Source organism: Aythya ferina (assembly GCF_964211825.1).
Source record: "Aythya ferina genome assembly, chromosome: 1".
NCBI classification, from domain to species: Eukaryota; Metazoa; Chordata; class Aves; order Anseriformes; family Anatidae; genus Aythya; species Aythya ferina.
In genome coordinates this window covers 54,535,237-54,551,201 of record NC_140296.1, presented here as the reverse complement: position 1 = coordinate 54,551,201, position 15,965 = coordinate 54,535,237, and the positions used below count along the sequence as shown (strand labels likewise).

At 45.4% G+C, this 15,965-nt stretch overlaps 1 protein-coding gene and 1 long non-coding RNA gene across 4 annotated transcripts in view; both read left to right on the top strand.

Annotated features, from left to right (window-relative positions):
* The first annotated feature begins 182 nt into the window (after nucleotides 1-182).
* LOC311430323 lies at nucleotides 183-2,507 on the top strand. Its single transcript, XR_014688696.1, has 3 exons — nucleotides 183-467; nucleotides 645-1,017; nucleotides 1,415-2,507. It is a non-coding gene; the product is annotated as an uncharacterized lncRNA (long non-coding RNA).
* An 11,154-nt stretch (nucleotides 2,508-13,661) lies between these two features.
* The window catches only part of DZIP1 (DAZ interacting zinc finger protein 1), a 32,485-nt gene continuing 30,181 nt past the window's right edge, over nucleotides 13,662-15,965 (top strand). For all 3 annotated transcript variants that reach the window (XM_084505565.1, XM_084505564.1, XM_084505563.1), the window contains exons 1-2: nucleotides 13,662-13,781; nucleotides 13,888-14,382. In XM_084505565.1, coding sequence (XP_084361691.1) covers nucleotides 13,779-13,781; nucleotides 13,888-14,382 — 498 coding nt within the window. In that variant the 5' untranslated portion in view covers nucleotides 13,662-13,778. The remainder of the gene's footprint in view (nucleotides 13,782-13,887; nucleotides 14,383-15,965) is intronic.

The following is a 15,965-nucleotide window of genomic DNA, read 5'->3' as shown; positions in this document are numbered from 1 at the left end:
CGGGGTGGCGTGGGGAGGTGAGGCCGGTGGTGGCGGCGCGCGTGCGCGCTGCAGGTTGGGCGGCTGGGCTGCCGGCGGCCGCACGCCCCCCTGCTGCCCTAACGGCGGCGGCGCATGCGCGGTGAGGCGGCGCGACGCCGCTGCGGGCGGAGGGTTCCCTGACCTGAAATGGCCGCCGCCAGGAGTTCAATAAAGTCCTTCAGTTCCCCAGCCCCTCTCCTTGCCGCCCCCTCACCGCTCCCTCATGGGGCGGGGGCTTCGTGCCCCTACCCAGCCATAAACAGGGAGGCAGCGCCTCTCCTCTTGAATTCTAGAGTTCGACCTACCCATTCTGCCGTCCCTGTGTCACAATCTTACATTATTTTATTTTTCACTGACGTGGAGCACAGCCAAAACCACCAGCTTTTGCCCAAACCGCCAGGCATGCCGAAATTATTCAGGGGATTCACCAAACTGCCCCCAAACCGGTGATGTGACCTACCAGAGCACAGCATTCTCACACTAAAAGTTCATACGTGACCTGTAAACTTGTCGTGGTCTTAGCAGAGATAAGAGTTTATTTTTTTCATAGAGGCTTGTGTGATGCTGTGTTCTGGATTTTTGATTAAAATAGCAGCGATAGCACATATTTTTGGTTGTTGCAGAGCAGTGCTTGGGTGGAGCCAGCTTCTCACACTGCCCTGCCAGCAAGGAGGCTGCGGGTGCACCAGGGCAGCCAGGACAGCTGGCCAGAGGGATGTCCCACACCGTGTGGTGCCATGCTCAGCAGTAAAAGTTAGGGTACAGAAGGAGGAAGGCAGAGATTCAGAGCGATGGCCTTTGTCTTGCCAAGAAACTTGATCAGCACTGCCTTCATGGAAGTGGCTGAGCACCTGCCTGCCGATGGGAGGCAGCAAATGGACTCATTTGGCTCTGCTTGTGCACGTGACTTTTGCTTTACCTGTTAAAATGTCTTTTTCTCAACCCATGAGTTCTCACACTTTTACCTTTCCAATTGTCTCATCCTCTTTGAGAAGGGTGAGTGAGCGACTCTGTGGTGCTGAGCTTCCTGCTGGGGCTAAACCACAACAGCCGCACACTGAAAGCAAAGCCTTTGTAAGACAGGTTGCCATCTAACCAGCATGTGTTTGGAGACATCTTTAAATATTTTTTTTTAATAACTAAAATACATACATTCTTATTTACCACAGAAAAGCTAATAGTGTATGTGCCTAGACATTTGTTGTTTTAAGTTATCCGGTGTGTATTGTTGAATAAACACTTCATATTAGGGACATATTAGATAATGTTATATGCCATCAATGTTAAAAAAAATAATCATTGTGTTCCCATTAGAAGTCTGCCAAGGAAGTAACAACGTTGAAGTTCAGAGTCTGATTCAGCAATCACAGAAATTTCTTTTTTCTTTCTGCAGGTACGTTCACATTACCCTTTTCACCCTGCGTGATAAAATTCGCAAGAAGGAAGATCTGATCTTGGAAGATCAGAATGAAAAATGAAAAGTCAGTTAGCCCTCTTCAACATTTCGTTCAGAAGATGATGCTTCAAAAGCGTCACCTTGAAATTTGACCTGCAGAAAGTATTCAGAAATAAGAACTCGCAGTAATAGAAGTGATAGATGTGAAATGAATGCTTGTGTGTCAGGTACGCCCTACTTCTGTACAGCATGGTAGGTACACCCCGCTCCTTACTGGGCATACGACTTGTTCAGACTTATAAGCCTCTATAGGCGTCAATGTAATCACTCCTTGAACCAGCTCATTAACAATGGAGCCTCAGGAAGAGCTCACTTCAGGAAACAACCCGATAAGGCATCTGAGCTTGACTACGAGTCAATCAGGACTACAATATGACTACGAGTCCATCATGACTACAGTATGACTATGATAAATATCTAATAAATATGAAAGGAAAAGCCATCACGGCATCATTGCTATCCAGAGAACGCTGTGAAGTCTGATACTGTCTCACTCTTCTGTTGAGGGTTGAGAGGGAGGATTGCACAACCGGATTCCTAAACAGATTGGCAGAAGACCTGAATCCTGGAAAATTACTGACCAAAAGCCTTATAATCCTATAAATAGGGATCCCACACAAGAACTCTTTGAGCACTCCAGGGACCACAGCAGGCTGCACTCGATCTCCCCCTGAACTGGGACACTTCTCAGGGTACCCCTGAAGGGATGTGCATCTCAGAGCTGACTCCCTGAGGAACAATCTCATCTGTGGACCAATGCTGACATGGAAGTAGGGTGAGTAATTCACTCTAAGGGGGAGTTTCGGAAGCATGCGACTGGATTTAGAGCTCCCCCCTGGACCCTACGCTAAGCCTCGGGTGACCCTTGCCATTCAGGAATCTTTAAGTCACTGTTGCTATTGTAGCAAGTTTCTTTAGATCACCATGTTAATTGACTGATACTTAGATGCTGATTAAGTGCTGTTAAAATCTTATGATCTAATCTTGTTATTTGCTGTAGAGATATATAATAAATCCTTAACTGCTGCAACATCAGAGTTGTGTAAAATCTAATTCTGCAACATGACGTTCTGAAGATGTCAGCATGAGGAGGAACATGACAACCCTAGCACCATGGGTAAGACAAAATAAAAAGGCTGAAACTGGACCAAGAAGAATATAATCACTGTTATATTATTTTACCTGAGAGGGGAAAAAAAAATAGGTCAAAGACAGATAAAATGAATATGACAGGGCAATTTATACCTCCAGCCCCCTAAGATAACAACAAATAATATCAAGGGTGAATGCCTACTCAGCAGGGCCTTAATGTTAAACGAGATAAGGAAAAAAAAGAAATCCGGAGAAAACTGTACTTAATACTGTGATTCCAGGCATGAAGGTTCAAGCATCAAGTCTTGCTTTAAGGGACTTGCTTTTCATCTGAAAGTATGATGATGAATGCATCAAATGTGATTTTAAGTAGATGCTTGACAAGTATATATTTGAAGGTCAATATTTCAGGCTGACATAGTAATGTAAAGAACGGTGTGTAACACTACAAAGTAACATGCTAAAAGGGAAAGCATTTTTCATTGTCCTTCTGTGATAGAGATGTTGTCAGGTACACAGATGCCACCACAGTAATTCTTGAAAGAGACTGCAAGCCATGAAGGTACATTCTTGATGATCATCCACCCCAAAACATATATAATTTCAATATTAAGTATAAGCTTGGAAGAAAAAAGTTCTACACATATCCTGGTGAGCAATTTCAGAAGCAGACAAGATGCAGAGAAGGAGAAAGACTTTGAAATCACAAATGTGTATGACATGCCAACATTATTTTTTGGAATTTCAAAAATAGAAAAGCAACACGGTTGTAATGCAATAAGCACTTCGAAAGGATTAATCAGAATTAGACTCGTGCAACAGAAACATGTTTCTTCCTCAGTCCTGAGTTTTGGAAGGAATGAGTGGATGGAGAAGATTACACCACGTTCAGACAGAAAGCCAAGGAATTTTCCTGGAGTTACTGCTGGTAATATATGTGGTAACAGCAGAGGGCGTCCATTAGCAAGGAACGACTTTTTAAGCTCCTCATCGCTTTTTAAGGGATCGGTGAACTGAACGTGGGGACTGACATATATATGGTGGATATTGTTAAGGCTTTATTAACTGAGAAACCTGCATATATATATAAATATATATATAAAATACCCTATGTATGTGTATATATATGTATATATTGTGTATATATATATATATACAGGAAAGACAATACAATGGGAAGTCTGGATTAGACACAACAGCATACAAGGTACAGGAGGGACCCTGCTCATTATCAATATGTTTGGCGATAGGTTTTAATTAATGATCTTGTTTCCAGAAACACTCAATCAAATCAAAACATTCCCTGATGTAGGCAAAGAAGCAGTACAGCAGACTGTTATGCTATGTGCACGGTCCGGCATGCAAATATAGGAGGAGGTGAGAGGGGATGGTAACAGAGATGCTATTTTCAGGGCTTCTTGTAAGAGAAACCTCTCAGACCTTACACCTTGTTTTTTGTCTCATCTTTGTATATCCCCATCAACAACTTAGCTGTATTGGAGCTAAATAGAATAGCAGTGTACATCTATTTGAGCAGCTCTTTTTACATTTGGATTAGTATTTAAAAGAGGTGGCTTTAGGGAAATGCATTATTTATGGGCTCCTTTTGCAGTAAAAGGAAGCAGAAGGGCTCCTACAGACTGTGGTTCAGGATGAGCACTTAATTTAAGTTCTCTAAAATTGTTCTTGGAAAAAACTTATCTTCATCCATAGACTTGAAAGGGGACGCGAGGGACCATTAGGGTAAGGATAGCCTCTGTAAATGATTTCCCCTCCATGCTGCCCTAACAAAATTCCACAAATATGTCTTTGTCCCATCTGTGATGGGAGAACCATTAGAACTGCTTGTTCCAAGGCTGAGCTACAACCTTGTGTTAGAAGCTCTGTAAACGTACTAGTTACTACCTGCTGCTATAAATATGCATTATGTAGGCCTTGAGTCTGCTTTATTCACTAAGCTATATTGCTATGGTTAATTATCAACAGGGGTGTAGGACAGAAGTTGAAAAAGGGGAATTAGACATCAGTGCTTCCTTACAATTAAATTTATTTTAAATGCATTTTAATCAGGGGAATTATAGTATGTCTGTAATTTTTCTTATTAGCTATGGTAGCAACAACAAATTCCAAACATCTCCTAACGTAGTCACTGTCTCCTGCCTAACTTAACCTTCCCGTAAGTGTTAAACAGCAAAGGGGACATTAGTAACCCCATATTACACTTTACCTTGACGTCTTTGTTTCCCACTCAGAGTTAGAAGAATAACAGATATTTTTGTGGGCTTTATTTTGAACAAGAAATATTCCAGAAACAATTCAAATTCAAACTTAATTTAAAATTGAAACAATTAAACTTAAGCAGTATTTTTCAGGTGTTTTCATTTCAAAGAAAAAACTCACTTTTGTTGATTTTGAGAGGGCGAAGGATTAACAGAAGGCAAACTATACGACATATTACAACCCCTTTTAAAGCATTTTTTATTTTCATATCTTAAGGCATAGAACACTTTAAAATAAAAAGGCTACTCTGAAATTAAAAGTGAAGAAATTTCGCTTTGAACGTTAAAGTATATTGATACTTCTACACTATATTTGATCCTAGCTATATTTCAGAAATGCGGTATTTCTGAAATAAAACAACATTTTGAATATATATGGAATATTTTAACATTAATGAACTCTCTCTCTTTTTATTTTATTTTATTTTATTGAAACGACTTAGGAAATTCATCCTATTTTCATAACTAGTTTTGATTTCCTTGAAACAGTTTTTGGTTTACCTGTCATTTATTACAAATATTTTTTCAAGCTCAACTCCCAGTTTCAAATCTACATGATAGCTCCAAACTATTTTAAGCGTTTCTCTTGAACATCTCCTCGATTTTAACAAATGTAGAAAATACCAGTGACAAAGTACGGTGCTGTCAGTTGAGGTGTTAATTCCTAACTTACGTCCTGCCAAAACACCAAGGTCTGCAGAGCTCACACTTCTGAGAATTTTTACTACAATGTTAAAGTGTGTAAATGTGCAACCTTACCTCTGCCTGCTCCACAGACACCCCCATACTCCCAGGATATGCATACTCTTAGATCCTATGAAGTGAGAGTTTCCTGGGTCACTTAGGCAATTATTGAACCCGTTCTGCAGAAGAACACCGCTTTGCAAATTCTTACAAGCATGTAAGCCACAGAGGTGTGATGCCATATAGCATCACCTTTTACTCGCCCATCTTTGCGTTAGCAAACTTCATTTATTTTCTAACTGGTAATAACCCAAATGGCTACAGAATTGATACATGGCATTCAATGATGGCCTGAGGAAATGAGGCACACAGTATCTCTCCTCTGACCAGAGGTCATGCAGAGGAGATCATCTACATATACTGCCCCTCCTCACACTCGTAACCTTGGTCCTACTTACCTTTTTTGCCATTCAATATAGCAATAGGTAAGTGCAACACAATAGGTAAATAAAAAAAAAAAAAAAAGAGGATATATACAAGCTGAGAATATCTGTTCACTCTTCACTTTCTTGCTTTCAGAAATCAGAATTTTGCTGAACTCAGGTTTCTGAAAAGTCCTAAAGGAGCAAACTGGGCATGCCCTTAGATTGCGAATATCATGAGTGAAAACATTTGGAAAAAAAGAAAGGGGAAACAGATTGCCCTTTCATGCTTTTTGGCTGAGGTTCTAAGGTGGTGGTTCATTTTCCTTTTTCGTACAGTTTATTTCTTACTCACAAAAATGATGAAGAGTCCCAGTCACAGAAAACTGTAACCTGGTTACTAAGAAAAGAACGAATGCTAATGCATGCCATTAAAAATTCACCCAGCAGTTGCTAGGTGTCGTAAGTCCTTCATTCGGTTTCAGTGTTTATTGACCTTTCTATTGCTCCTATTATATCCGATTTCTAGGTACAAACAAGTTAAATACCACAGAAGTCATATGATAGACAGCGGATGTTTTTCTGAGTGCAAATCTGAGCTGGACTTACCGGAGCTCACTGAGTGAACCCCATGTGTTGGAACAAGGACACCTACCTTGCTTTGTGCTGCAGACAACCTGGAAGCACAGCAAACACAATTCAGTGTAGTGTCCCAGGATGACCAACAGGGCTACAGGGTATGCTGACAGCATAGCAACAGCATGTAGTGAGCCAGGCTGAAGTTCTCATCACTCCTTACCTCACAGAGGCATGCGGCATGTGCCCTGAAACTCTCGGCCATATGAAAATTATGACAGGTCAAGAAAGTATCCGTGTGATAAAACCGTGATGCACTTTCTCTTTTAAATACCTGTAATTACCTTATTGTACACATACTGAGAAAAAAGTTAATGGGAGGGCAAAAAGTCATCAGAAAGGAAACAGTAATTTCAGCAAAGAAGGAACTTCAAAACGCTGTTCTTGGCATATGACTTAGGTGTTACTGCAAATACAAAAGTCAGGAAACTATTCCAGTAATATCTATGTTTAAAGTAGATAAAACTCACAATCAGTGTGTTTGCAGACGTTTCGTTAGAGTTAACTTGAATTCCCTCCATGTCTCGCAGAAAGGAAGATAAATGAATTGTATAGTTGTTTCGGTAAAATCCAGCTAGACTTGTTAGATGAAGACAAACCTTTAAGAGAAGCTGTTTTATTTGAGGAGAAGAAGATTTAGTCAGAGAGAAGTACACAAACCTGAAAATGAAATTTGTTAAACTACATGGGGTAGTGTCTCTTTGAGCTACTTGATCATAGCGGGTGTTGTGTTTTGGGACTGTGGAGGAGGCACAGGACTCTTTCTGACAGAGGAGACTTGGGAGAGTGGCTCATCCTACCTTTCTTTTCTTTTATATGCTTTGTTTTCCAGTGATGAGAGTATGTGTTTAAGACTGAAAGAATGGAAATACTATAGCCACTAATGTTGGAAAATGTGCAGTAGAGGGAGTTGGCAGGAAGGAAAAGATTAAATAAACTAAGAATGTGGCCAGATTCATTATTATACCTGTATCATGCTACTCGAGTCAACTTTTGCCAAAGTTAATGATTACTGGCATGCGTCACTCCAAGATCACTGTAAGAGAAAAATTACTGAAGAGTCTGTTTCGCAGTTCACAAGACAATTTTTCCACTGTCCTCTCAAATTAAAACATCTTGCAGAACACGTACGGTGTCCTTCTCCATCCCACAAAACATGCGGACAATTTTTTTCACTCGACACGTTGCCTCAGGGCCCCGGGGGCACCACAAGGCCTCTCTGTCCCTGCCCAGCCTCCTCTGCACAGAGCCCAGGACCCCACGTCACCCTCGCCAGCTCGTCGGTCCCAGCCCCAGCGAGGCTGCAGCAGGGCTGGTCTCCAGCTCCACATTGCACAGCCCTGCCTAGATATGGCCCCTCTGAGCTGGGCCCAGCTGTGGGCCTACATCCCAGCCCAATCTCAGCCCATCCCAATCCCCAGAGAGGTTCACGGGGCCCTGGGCTGGGTGTCCCCAGCTGCCCAGCTCTTGGTGGGGTTGTGGGACTGGCCCTGGCTGCTGGGCCCTGCCTTTTTGGACACCCTGGGGAGCAGGAGGCAGAGCTGAGCCCTGACAAACTGCCCTGCTAGCCAGCACATCTCCCGAGTAGATGCCATCGTTTCCCCCCTCACAATCAGAATAACCTCCCCTCTCTGTGTTCTCCAGTTGCAGATAGCAAGGCTCTGCAAGCCTGCCTCACAAACACCTTGCTCCAATCACAGCATACGAGATTTACTTCTTGCACTTTAAATCACTTTGCTGATCCCATTTTAATCCTTCAATTCTTAGCTGTCCTCACCAGCTACCCCATTAGAAAAAAAATATATATATATATTTTTTTTTTCTGCTTCCTAGAAAGTTCAGTTCTTCCCTTTTCCTGAAGTTTTCCTTTTTCCTGAACTGTACTAAGAAATAGCATAGTCAGCATTGCACTATGTCAACAAAACATGAAAAACCCTCCTAGAACAGTGGATAATACAAAATAGTTTCATAAAACCCTCATGCACACAAACTACCTTTAGAGGGTTCTGTTAAGTGCCAGTCCTCTACATTAAGTAGATGGCGACAGAAGTAATGTAGACTTAACTACATCAATGTAGACGTTAAGTCTACATTATTTGATAAAGTCAAACCACTAACTGGGCATGATCTTTAGTTAAACAGTCCCAGTTAACAGCTGTTTACCAGTTCCAGTTGCCCGTAGAAGACTGGTGTATGGTAGTGAGCAACAATGAGATACTGTCTAGAATAAGGAAAGCGTGTAAAATTTGAAGTGTGAAAGCACTGGGTAAAAGAAACTGTGAATATAAAAACTGCAAGGGGAAGAAAAGGTTTTGAGTAAGGACTCCAGAATCATTGAATCATAGAATCATTAAGGTTGGAAAAGACCTCCAAGATCAGCTAGTCCAACCGTCCAACTACCACCAACATTGACCACTAAATCATGTCCCTAAGCACCACATCTACCCTTTCCTTAAACACCTCCAGGGATGGTGACTCCACCACCTCCCTGGGCAACCCATCCCAATGCCTGACCGCTCCTTCTGAGAAGAAATGTCTCCTCATTTCCAACCTGAACCTCTCCTGGTGCAACTTGAGGCCATTCCCTCTAGTCCTATCACTTGTTATCTGGCAGATAAGGCCAACCCCCAGCTCCCCACAGCTTCCTTTCAGGCAGCTGCAGAGAGCAATGAGGTCTCCCCTGAGCCTCCTCTTCTCCAGACTAAATAACCCCAGTTCCCTCAGCCGCTCCTCACAGGACTTGTGCTCCAGGCCCTTCACCAGCTTCGTAGCCCTGCTCTGGACACGCTCCAGGGCCTCAGTGTCCTTCTGGTAGTGAGGGGCCCAAAGCTGAACACAGCACTCGAGGTGCAGCCTCAACAGAGCTGAGCACAGGGGGACGATCACCTCCCTGTTCCTGCTGGCTGACACAAGCCAGGGTGCCGTTGGCTGCCTTGGCCACCTGGGCACACTGCCAGCTCATGTTCAGGTGAGCATCAGCACCCACAGATCCTTTACCTCTGCACAGCTTTCCAGCCACTCTGCCCAAGCCTGTAGTGCTGCATGGGGTTGTTGTGGCCAAAGTGGCCACACTTATCCATGTTGAACCTCATCCCATTGGCCTCTGCCCATCGACCCATCCTGTCCAGGTCCCCCTGCAGGGCCTTCCTACTCTCCATCAGACTGACACTTTCACCAACTTGGTGTCATCTGCAAACTTACTGAGGGTGCACTCAATTCCCTCATCCAAGTCCTCAATAAAAATACTGAAGAGGATGAGCCCCAAAACTGAACCCTGGGAAGCACCACTCCTTATGAGTCACCAGCTGGTTTTAAGAAAGTCTTAAATGGCTTAGCCCAAATTTTAGCTGTCCCCAAACCTGATTCAGCTATCATCTATAACTCTTAAAAGAAGGTTGGAAGCTAACTAGAGAAAACAGTATTTCACTATCTCCTAGGCACCTAAGGAAAAAAACATCACTTTTTCTGAAAGTGCCCAAAGCATCCTGTCTTCAAGAAATGAGCTGCTTGGAGTCCTCTTCTGTGCTTCATGGTATGCACAAGCCAGGGATATCCCTCAGCTAGTTCACCTGAGGAGCATATCCCATGTGTGTTCTCACAGTGTGACTGTTAATTTGCCTAGCAAAAATCTAACAGTGACGGCTGAACTTCAGAAGAAGGACAGTGGAGAAAGTTCATCACCTCTCAAGGCAGCAGTTCAAAGGCTACATCACCTGTGCCACTGGCTATCAGCTGACACCTTTGTGGCAGATGGAGGTGCATTCTTGACCCCTCTCTTGACGGAGAGGAAACCATGAGAGACAGCACAACAGTGACTTAACCCCTGAAGTGTGAGAAATCAGAACATTTTACTCCAGAAAATCTTTAGCAGGAATAGAGGTGTTATGTGCATCATGCAGTATATGTGTAACGAATGGATGAAACATAAAGAGTACTGGTATGTAAGTATTGCACAGAGGGCCAAAGCACAGATTAAATCCACAGCAGAGCTGACGTGTTCCAGGCATGTTGGATTTATGGTAATTGCTCACCACTGTGTGTGCATGATCAGTAATCACCTGTCTGTCTGCTCCAGCCAGACTGCTGGCTGCCATAAGCTTCTTGCATCGAATCAGACAGATGGGCAAAGGCTAAGATGTTCTCAGTCCTCTGCTAGCAAATCCATGCACATTTTAGGAGAGTACCTTCATCACCAAGCTGTTTGATACAAGTTGAGGAAGGAATGATAATGAGGGCACAAGGACTACTCACTCTTGCCAAGTGTCTAGCAGACAAGGTGATGTCCCTACCCTCACTGAACAGAAAACTTCCTTCTAGCTTTTGTTGCAAGGGCTGATTTTGTATTTTGCATTAAACAGATACTAGAATAAGCAAACAAGACCCAAGTATATCCGCACACTTCATGCACACCTCCCTAATCAATTGACATGAATATCAAACATTTTCTCACCCAGTCAATATTTATGTGATGTTAAAAACAGTTTTGACAAGAGAGACTTAGAAGGCATGCTGAACAGGCTGTTGTGTTACTGCTGCAGCACTTCCAGAAGGGCATGGGTATAAAACTTCTTGGGCACAGAAGGGACTAAAAATGCACTTTTTGCTTTCTTTTGCTTCTTTTATTTTTTCTTCAGCCATTCCCGTAATGTTCATCAAGATGTTATTACGTTTTTGCTGCTAGGCCTGGACCACAGAGACTGTGACTGTGACATTGCCTAGCCACAGAGGAAGGAAAACTCAAACAAAGGTTTGCAAATAAAAATTTTGAAAACAAAAAGCACTCTCTTCTGTATTGGTATTAAGATTTACCACGCAAAAGCCTTGGTATCTTCCTCTGGCAACACCTGCATGAGCAATTAGCGCAGCCCAATACAAACAGCAGATCTCCTGAAGCAAAAGTCAGTAATGGGGACCAGAATTCCACATTTTACACATGTTCAGGTTTCATGTCAGACCAGCTCTAACCTGATCCTATGGACTGAAGGCCCGTTAGTGACTGGAGCACACTGAGGAAACCTTAGGACATTAAATACTGAGGCATGGGCAGGTGTGGCTCGTGTTGCACCCCATCCTTAGGGAATTTGGGAGGGAGTGGGGAGGCTGCTTTGGCCAGGGCATGGAGCTTGCCTCAGGGCCTGCAGGCCCATGGGGTGACACACCGCCTTCCCCCGGGGACCTGGCCAGGGTCCCTGGCTTTATCCCCAGTGTGGGCAAGCCTCATCGAGGACAGCATGTCTTAGCTAAATGCAGCCTCCTTGGGACTACCCTTTTCGGTCTCTGCAGTATCATACCAACGCTTCTAAAGAAGATGAGCAGAATATTTTCTTGCTGCTTTGAGAGCCAGAGCACTGCAAAGTTCAGTGATAAGCCAGGCAGATTGTAATTCATGTAAATAAATGATGTTTAATGAATTTCTTTGAAGACAGCAATTACTCATGGAAAACAAGGTGGCAAAAATTCCTTCCCTGCAGGAGAAGACAGCCGTGTTGGACTGCAATATTACAAATACCACATGGTATATGCAAGCTTAAATGACTTGAAAACTGATCTCCAGTGCACTTTGTGGGCATGAGCCACCGTATGCATACGTTAAGTTCTATTGCTGCTGAAAATCAGAGCAAAGAACTTCTCCTTTCCTGTGGACTAACGCTACATTTTGTCAAAATCTTCTTTCAGCCCATCTGTAGATGTCTTTCTGAATTTAAAAAACATCATGGTGAGTGATGGAAGATCCTCAGGGAAGGTGCAATGAACCTTAAGTATTGCAGTAAAGTGTGGCCAGCAGGCTTAAGGTTAAGTGTCCAAAAAGCAAGCGGTAGTGCCAAGTGTTTTGGAAGATTGCCTTCCACGGTGGCTTGAGCCAACAAGCAGGAGGGCTCACTGTCCTTCATTCATGTTATCAACTTCACTGTTCTAAGGTGAAAAATATACTGAAATTCACTTTGTAGACTCTGTGAAACTTTTTGGTGGGCCAAGGTATATACTTGGAAAAGATGATTTTCAACCTTTTTCCAAAAGTGGAGAAGACAAAAGGTGTAACATTTCTTTATATAGAGGAAGCAAGAAAGAAGTCCTCATGTTTCTCTGGGTGTGAAAAGGAAGGAACATCCTTCATTTTTCCCTTTGTGAAGGAGTGGACGTAGAGGGAAGAATTGGAGAGTCTGGTAACACTTGTGATCGTGAAGTGGGTGTGTGACCCTTCCTGAGACTGATCTGGGTCTCTCTGATGTTGGCTGGGGTTAGACTTTGCTAGCTGAAGCTGAAGGGCTGAAGGAAGCAAAGGTCCGTATTTTTGGTGCATGAGCCTGCTCTCTGCCCACGTTTCTCGTAGGAGGAATGGGCCTGTGCAGCCCTGCTTGCCTCCTGACGTGGAGTCAGGACACAGCCGGAGTGCATGTAGAGACAACTTGTGGTGGGTACCCTACAGCAACTCTGTCCCGTGACCATCAGGTGGATGTATATACTCAACCTTTGCCTGCAAAGATGTGGGGAGGCTGGGTTTGCAGGAGTATCTAGTGTGTTTTATTAGATTGATTCATATATATGGGGAAAGCGAACAAGCTTGTGGGCACAACAAACAACTGTATTAATCTTTAGAAAATCCCCAGAGTTCCCTTGTGAACAACATTGCTGTGAGTCTATTATATATATAGGATGTAGAGAAACCTATGGGATGGGGTGTGTGATCACGTAGATGTTGTGTGGATATTCCTGGGGAGGTACATAACGGGGATGAGAGACCAAAGTGCGTGTAGAAGGGATTGAAAAGACTGAAGAAATGGTACCAGGAAGAGCGGGTTTTTGGAGAAGAGTAGTAGAGATGAGCAAGGAAATGGGATAATTTCGCGTGACGGAGGAGACTATTCCTGCTTGGGGACAGTGCTTGAAGCAACTAACCACACACTGCGGCTCAGGTCACACACCCGCACCACGGGGGCACCATCTGAGGTTTTTGGGGTGCGGAGCAGCGCCCTGAGGGCAGCGAGGCGGCGGGACGGGGCGGGGGCGGCGCTGTGGCGGGCGGGGGGCCATGGCGGCGGGCGGGGCCGCGCCTCGCTCCATTTTCTTCCCTTCCCTCCCCTTTTTTCCCCCCTCTCCCGCTCCGCGCAGGCCCGGGCCGCGGCTGCCGTAGCAACGCGGAGGACGCCGGAGCCCGTAGGGCCGGGGCCTGTGGGCCGGAGCCCGGCCATGGTGAGCAGCGGGGCGGTGTGTGGAGGGAGGGAGGGACGGGGAGGAGGGGGGGGGGGGTGGAAGCGGCCGTCCCGCCGCCATCTCAGCGCCTCTCTCCGCCCCGCAGCCCTTCACGGAGCGCGGCTACTGCCCGGCGGCGGCGGTGGGGGGAGCCGAGCCGCCGCCGTTCGCCGCCTTCCAGTTCCGCGGGCGCCTGGAGGGCCCGGACTGGCGTCGCCTGAGCGCCGTGGACGTGGGGCGGGTGTGCCGGGAGGGCGACGTGGCCGCCCTGCAGGAGCACCTGGAGCACGTCACCTTCTGCAGCGCCGAGCGGGAGCGCTGCCCGCACTGCCAGGCGCCCGCCGACCCGCTGCTGCTCAAGCTGCTGCGCCTGGCCCAGCTGTGCACCGAGTACCTGCTGCACTCGCAGGAGTACCTCAGCGCCCAGCTGCGGGGGCTGGAGGACGCCCTGCGGGACGCCCTCGCCCAGAGGGACCGGCTGGGCGAAGAGGCGGCCCGCCGGGCGCAGGAGGTGAAGGGGCTGAAGGAGGAGTGCCGCCGGAGGAAGAAGATGATCGGCACCCAGCAGATGATGCTGGAGGCCCGGGCCAGCTACCACCAGGTGAGAGGAGCTGCGGCTTGCTGGCTGCCAGCCCGGCGGAGCGGCCACGTGCCGTGTCCCCTGGTCGTGGCCTCGCTTGGCACACGTCAAATGTCAGATACACGTGCACCCAACCACCCACAAAACCCGTGAGGAAAGCACGTGTGGCTGGTGTCCATTGCCTCCATATATCCACCTGATGGTCACAGGACAGAGTTGCTGTGGGGTACACACCATGAGCTGTCCCTACACACACTCTGGCTGTATCCTGACTCCATGTCAGGGGACAAGCAGGGCTGCACAGGCCCATTCCTCCTATAAGAAACGTGGGCTTGTGCACCAAAAATATGGACCTTTGGCAGGGAGAAATGGGTGTCTGGTACTGAACACCCACATCTTCCTTGCAGTCATCAAAGTGGGAAGTTGCAAGACAAGAGCTCACTTTAAAAAGGTCTAATCCTCACAGTAAATGCTGCTATACTACATTTGGAAGTAGCTGTGTAGACGTCCCTGAGTCTAGAACAAAATAAGTCCAGTGATTTATTCCTTAAAATACAGCCTTTTTGCAGGGAAGGGAGCAACTGTTTTATTACGGGGCCCAAAAGTGGTTGTGGGAAGTGTCTTTGCTCAAAAAATCAAAAATAAAACTTTGTTAGTTTGACATTGATACTATAGAATTACAGAGTGGTTTGGGTTGGAAGAGACCTTAAACATCACCTTGTTCAACACTCTGCCACGGGCAGGGACACCTCCTACCAGACCAGGTTGCCCAAAGCCCCATCCAGCCTTTTCTTGAACACCTCCAGTCAGAAAACACACAGGGCAAGTACATCAGCATCAGCACGAAGAAGTAGCCTGCTTGCCAGTTGTCACTTCCCTGCAGTAATGTTCTCCAGGCACAAAGTTTCTGCCTGTGTTTGTGACTCAGAAGTGACTCAGGCATGATGGTAAAGAATACCAGTGGGTTAGCTCATCCCTAACTCCAAAACAATCTGTTACTGTAGGAGCTTTCCCAAGAACCTTAGTATATTGCCATTTTTACTCTGTATCATGACACAATCGTTTTTGGAGGGGCACAGGTTGCCCAGAGAAGCTGTGGGTGCCCCATCCCTGGAGGTGCTCAAGGCCAGGCTGGATGGGGCTGTGGGCAGCCTGGGCTGGTGGGAGGTGTCCCTGCCCATGGCAGGGGGTGGGACTGGGTGATGTTTAAGGTCCCTTCCAACCCAAGCCAGTCTATGATTCTATAGTATCAATGTCATCAAACTAGCAAAGTTTTATTTCTTGACTTTTTGAGCAATGACACCTCCCCAAACCACTTTACTGCTCCTAAGAAAACAGTTCCTCCTTTTCCTGCAACAAGGATACATGTTAAAGAATAAGTTACAAGACTTATTTAGTTCTAGACTTAGCTAATTCCAAATGTAGTATAGCACATTAACTGTGAGAATTAGAACTTTTTAAAATGAGCTTTTTATTTTATTTTTTTTTTCAACTTTCCGCTTTCAGCAGCTAAGTTGGCTCAAGTGTTTCTGCAAAGAAATACATACCTTATGTGACAGGAGTAAAGACACGTAGACTTCATAGGAACCTTGTCTCAATGCATG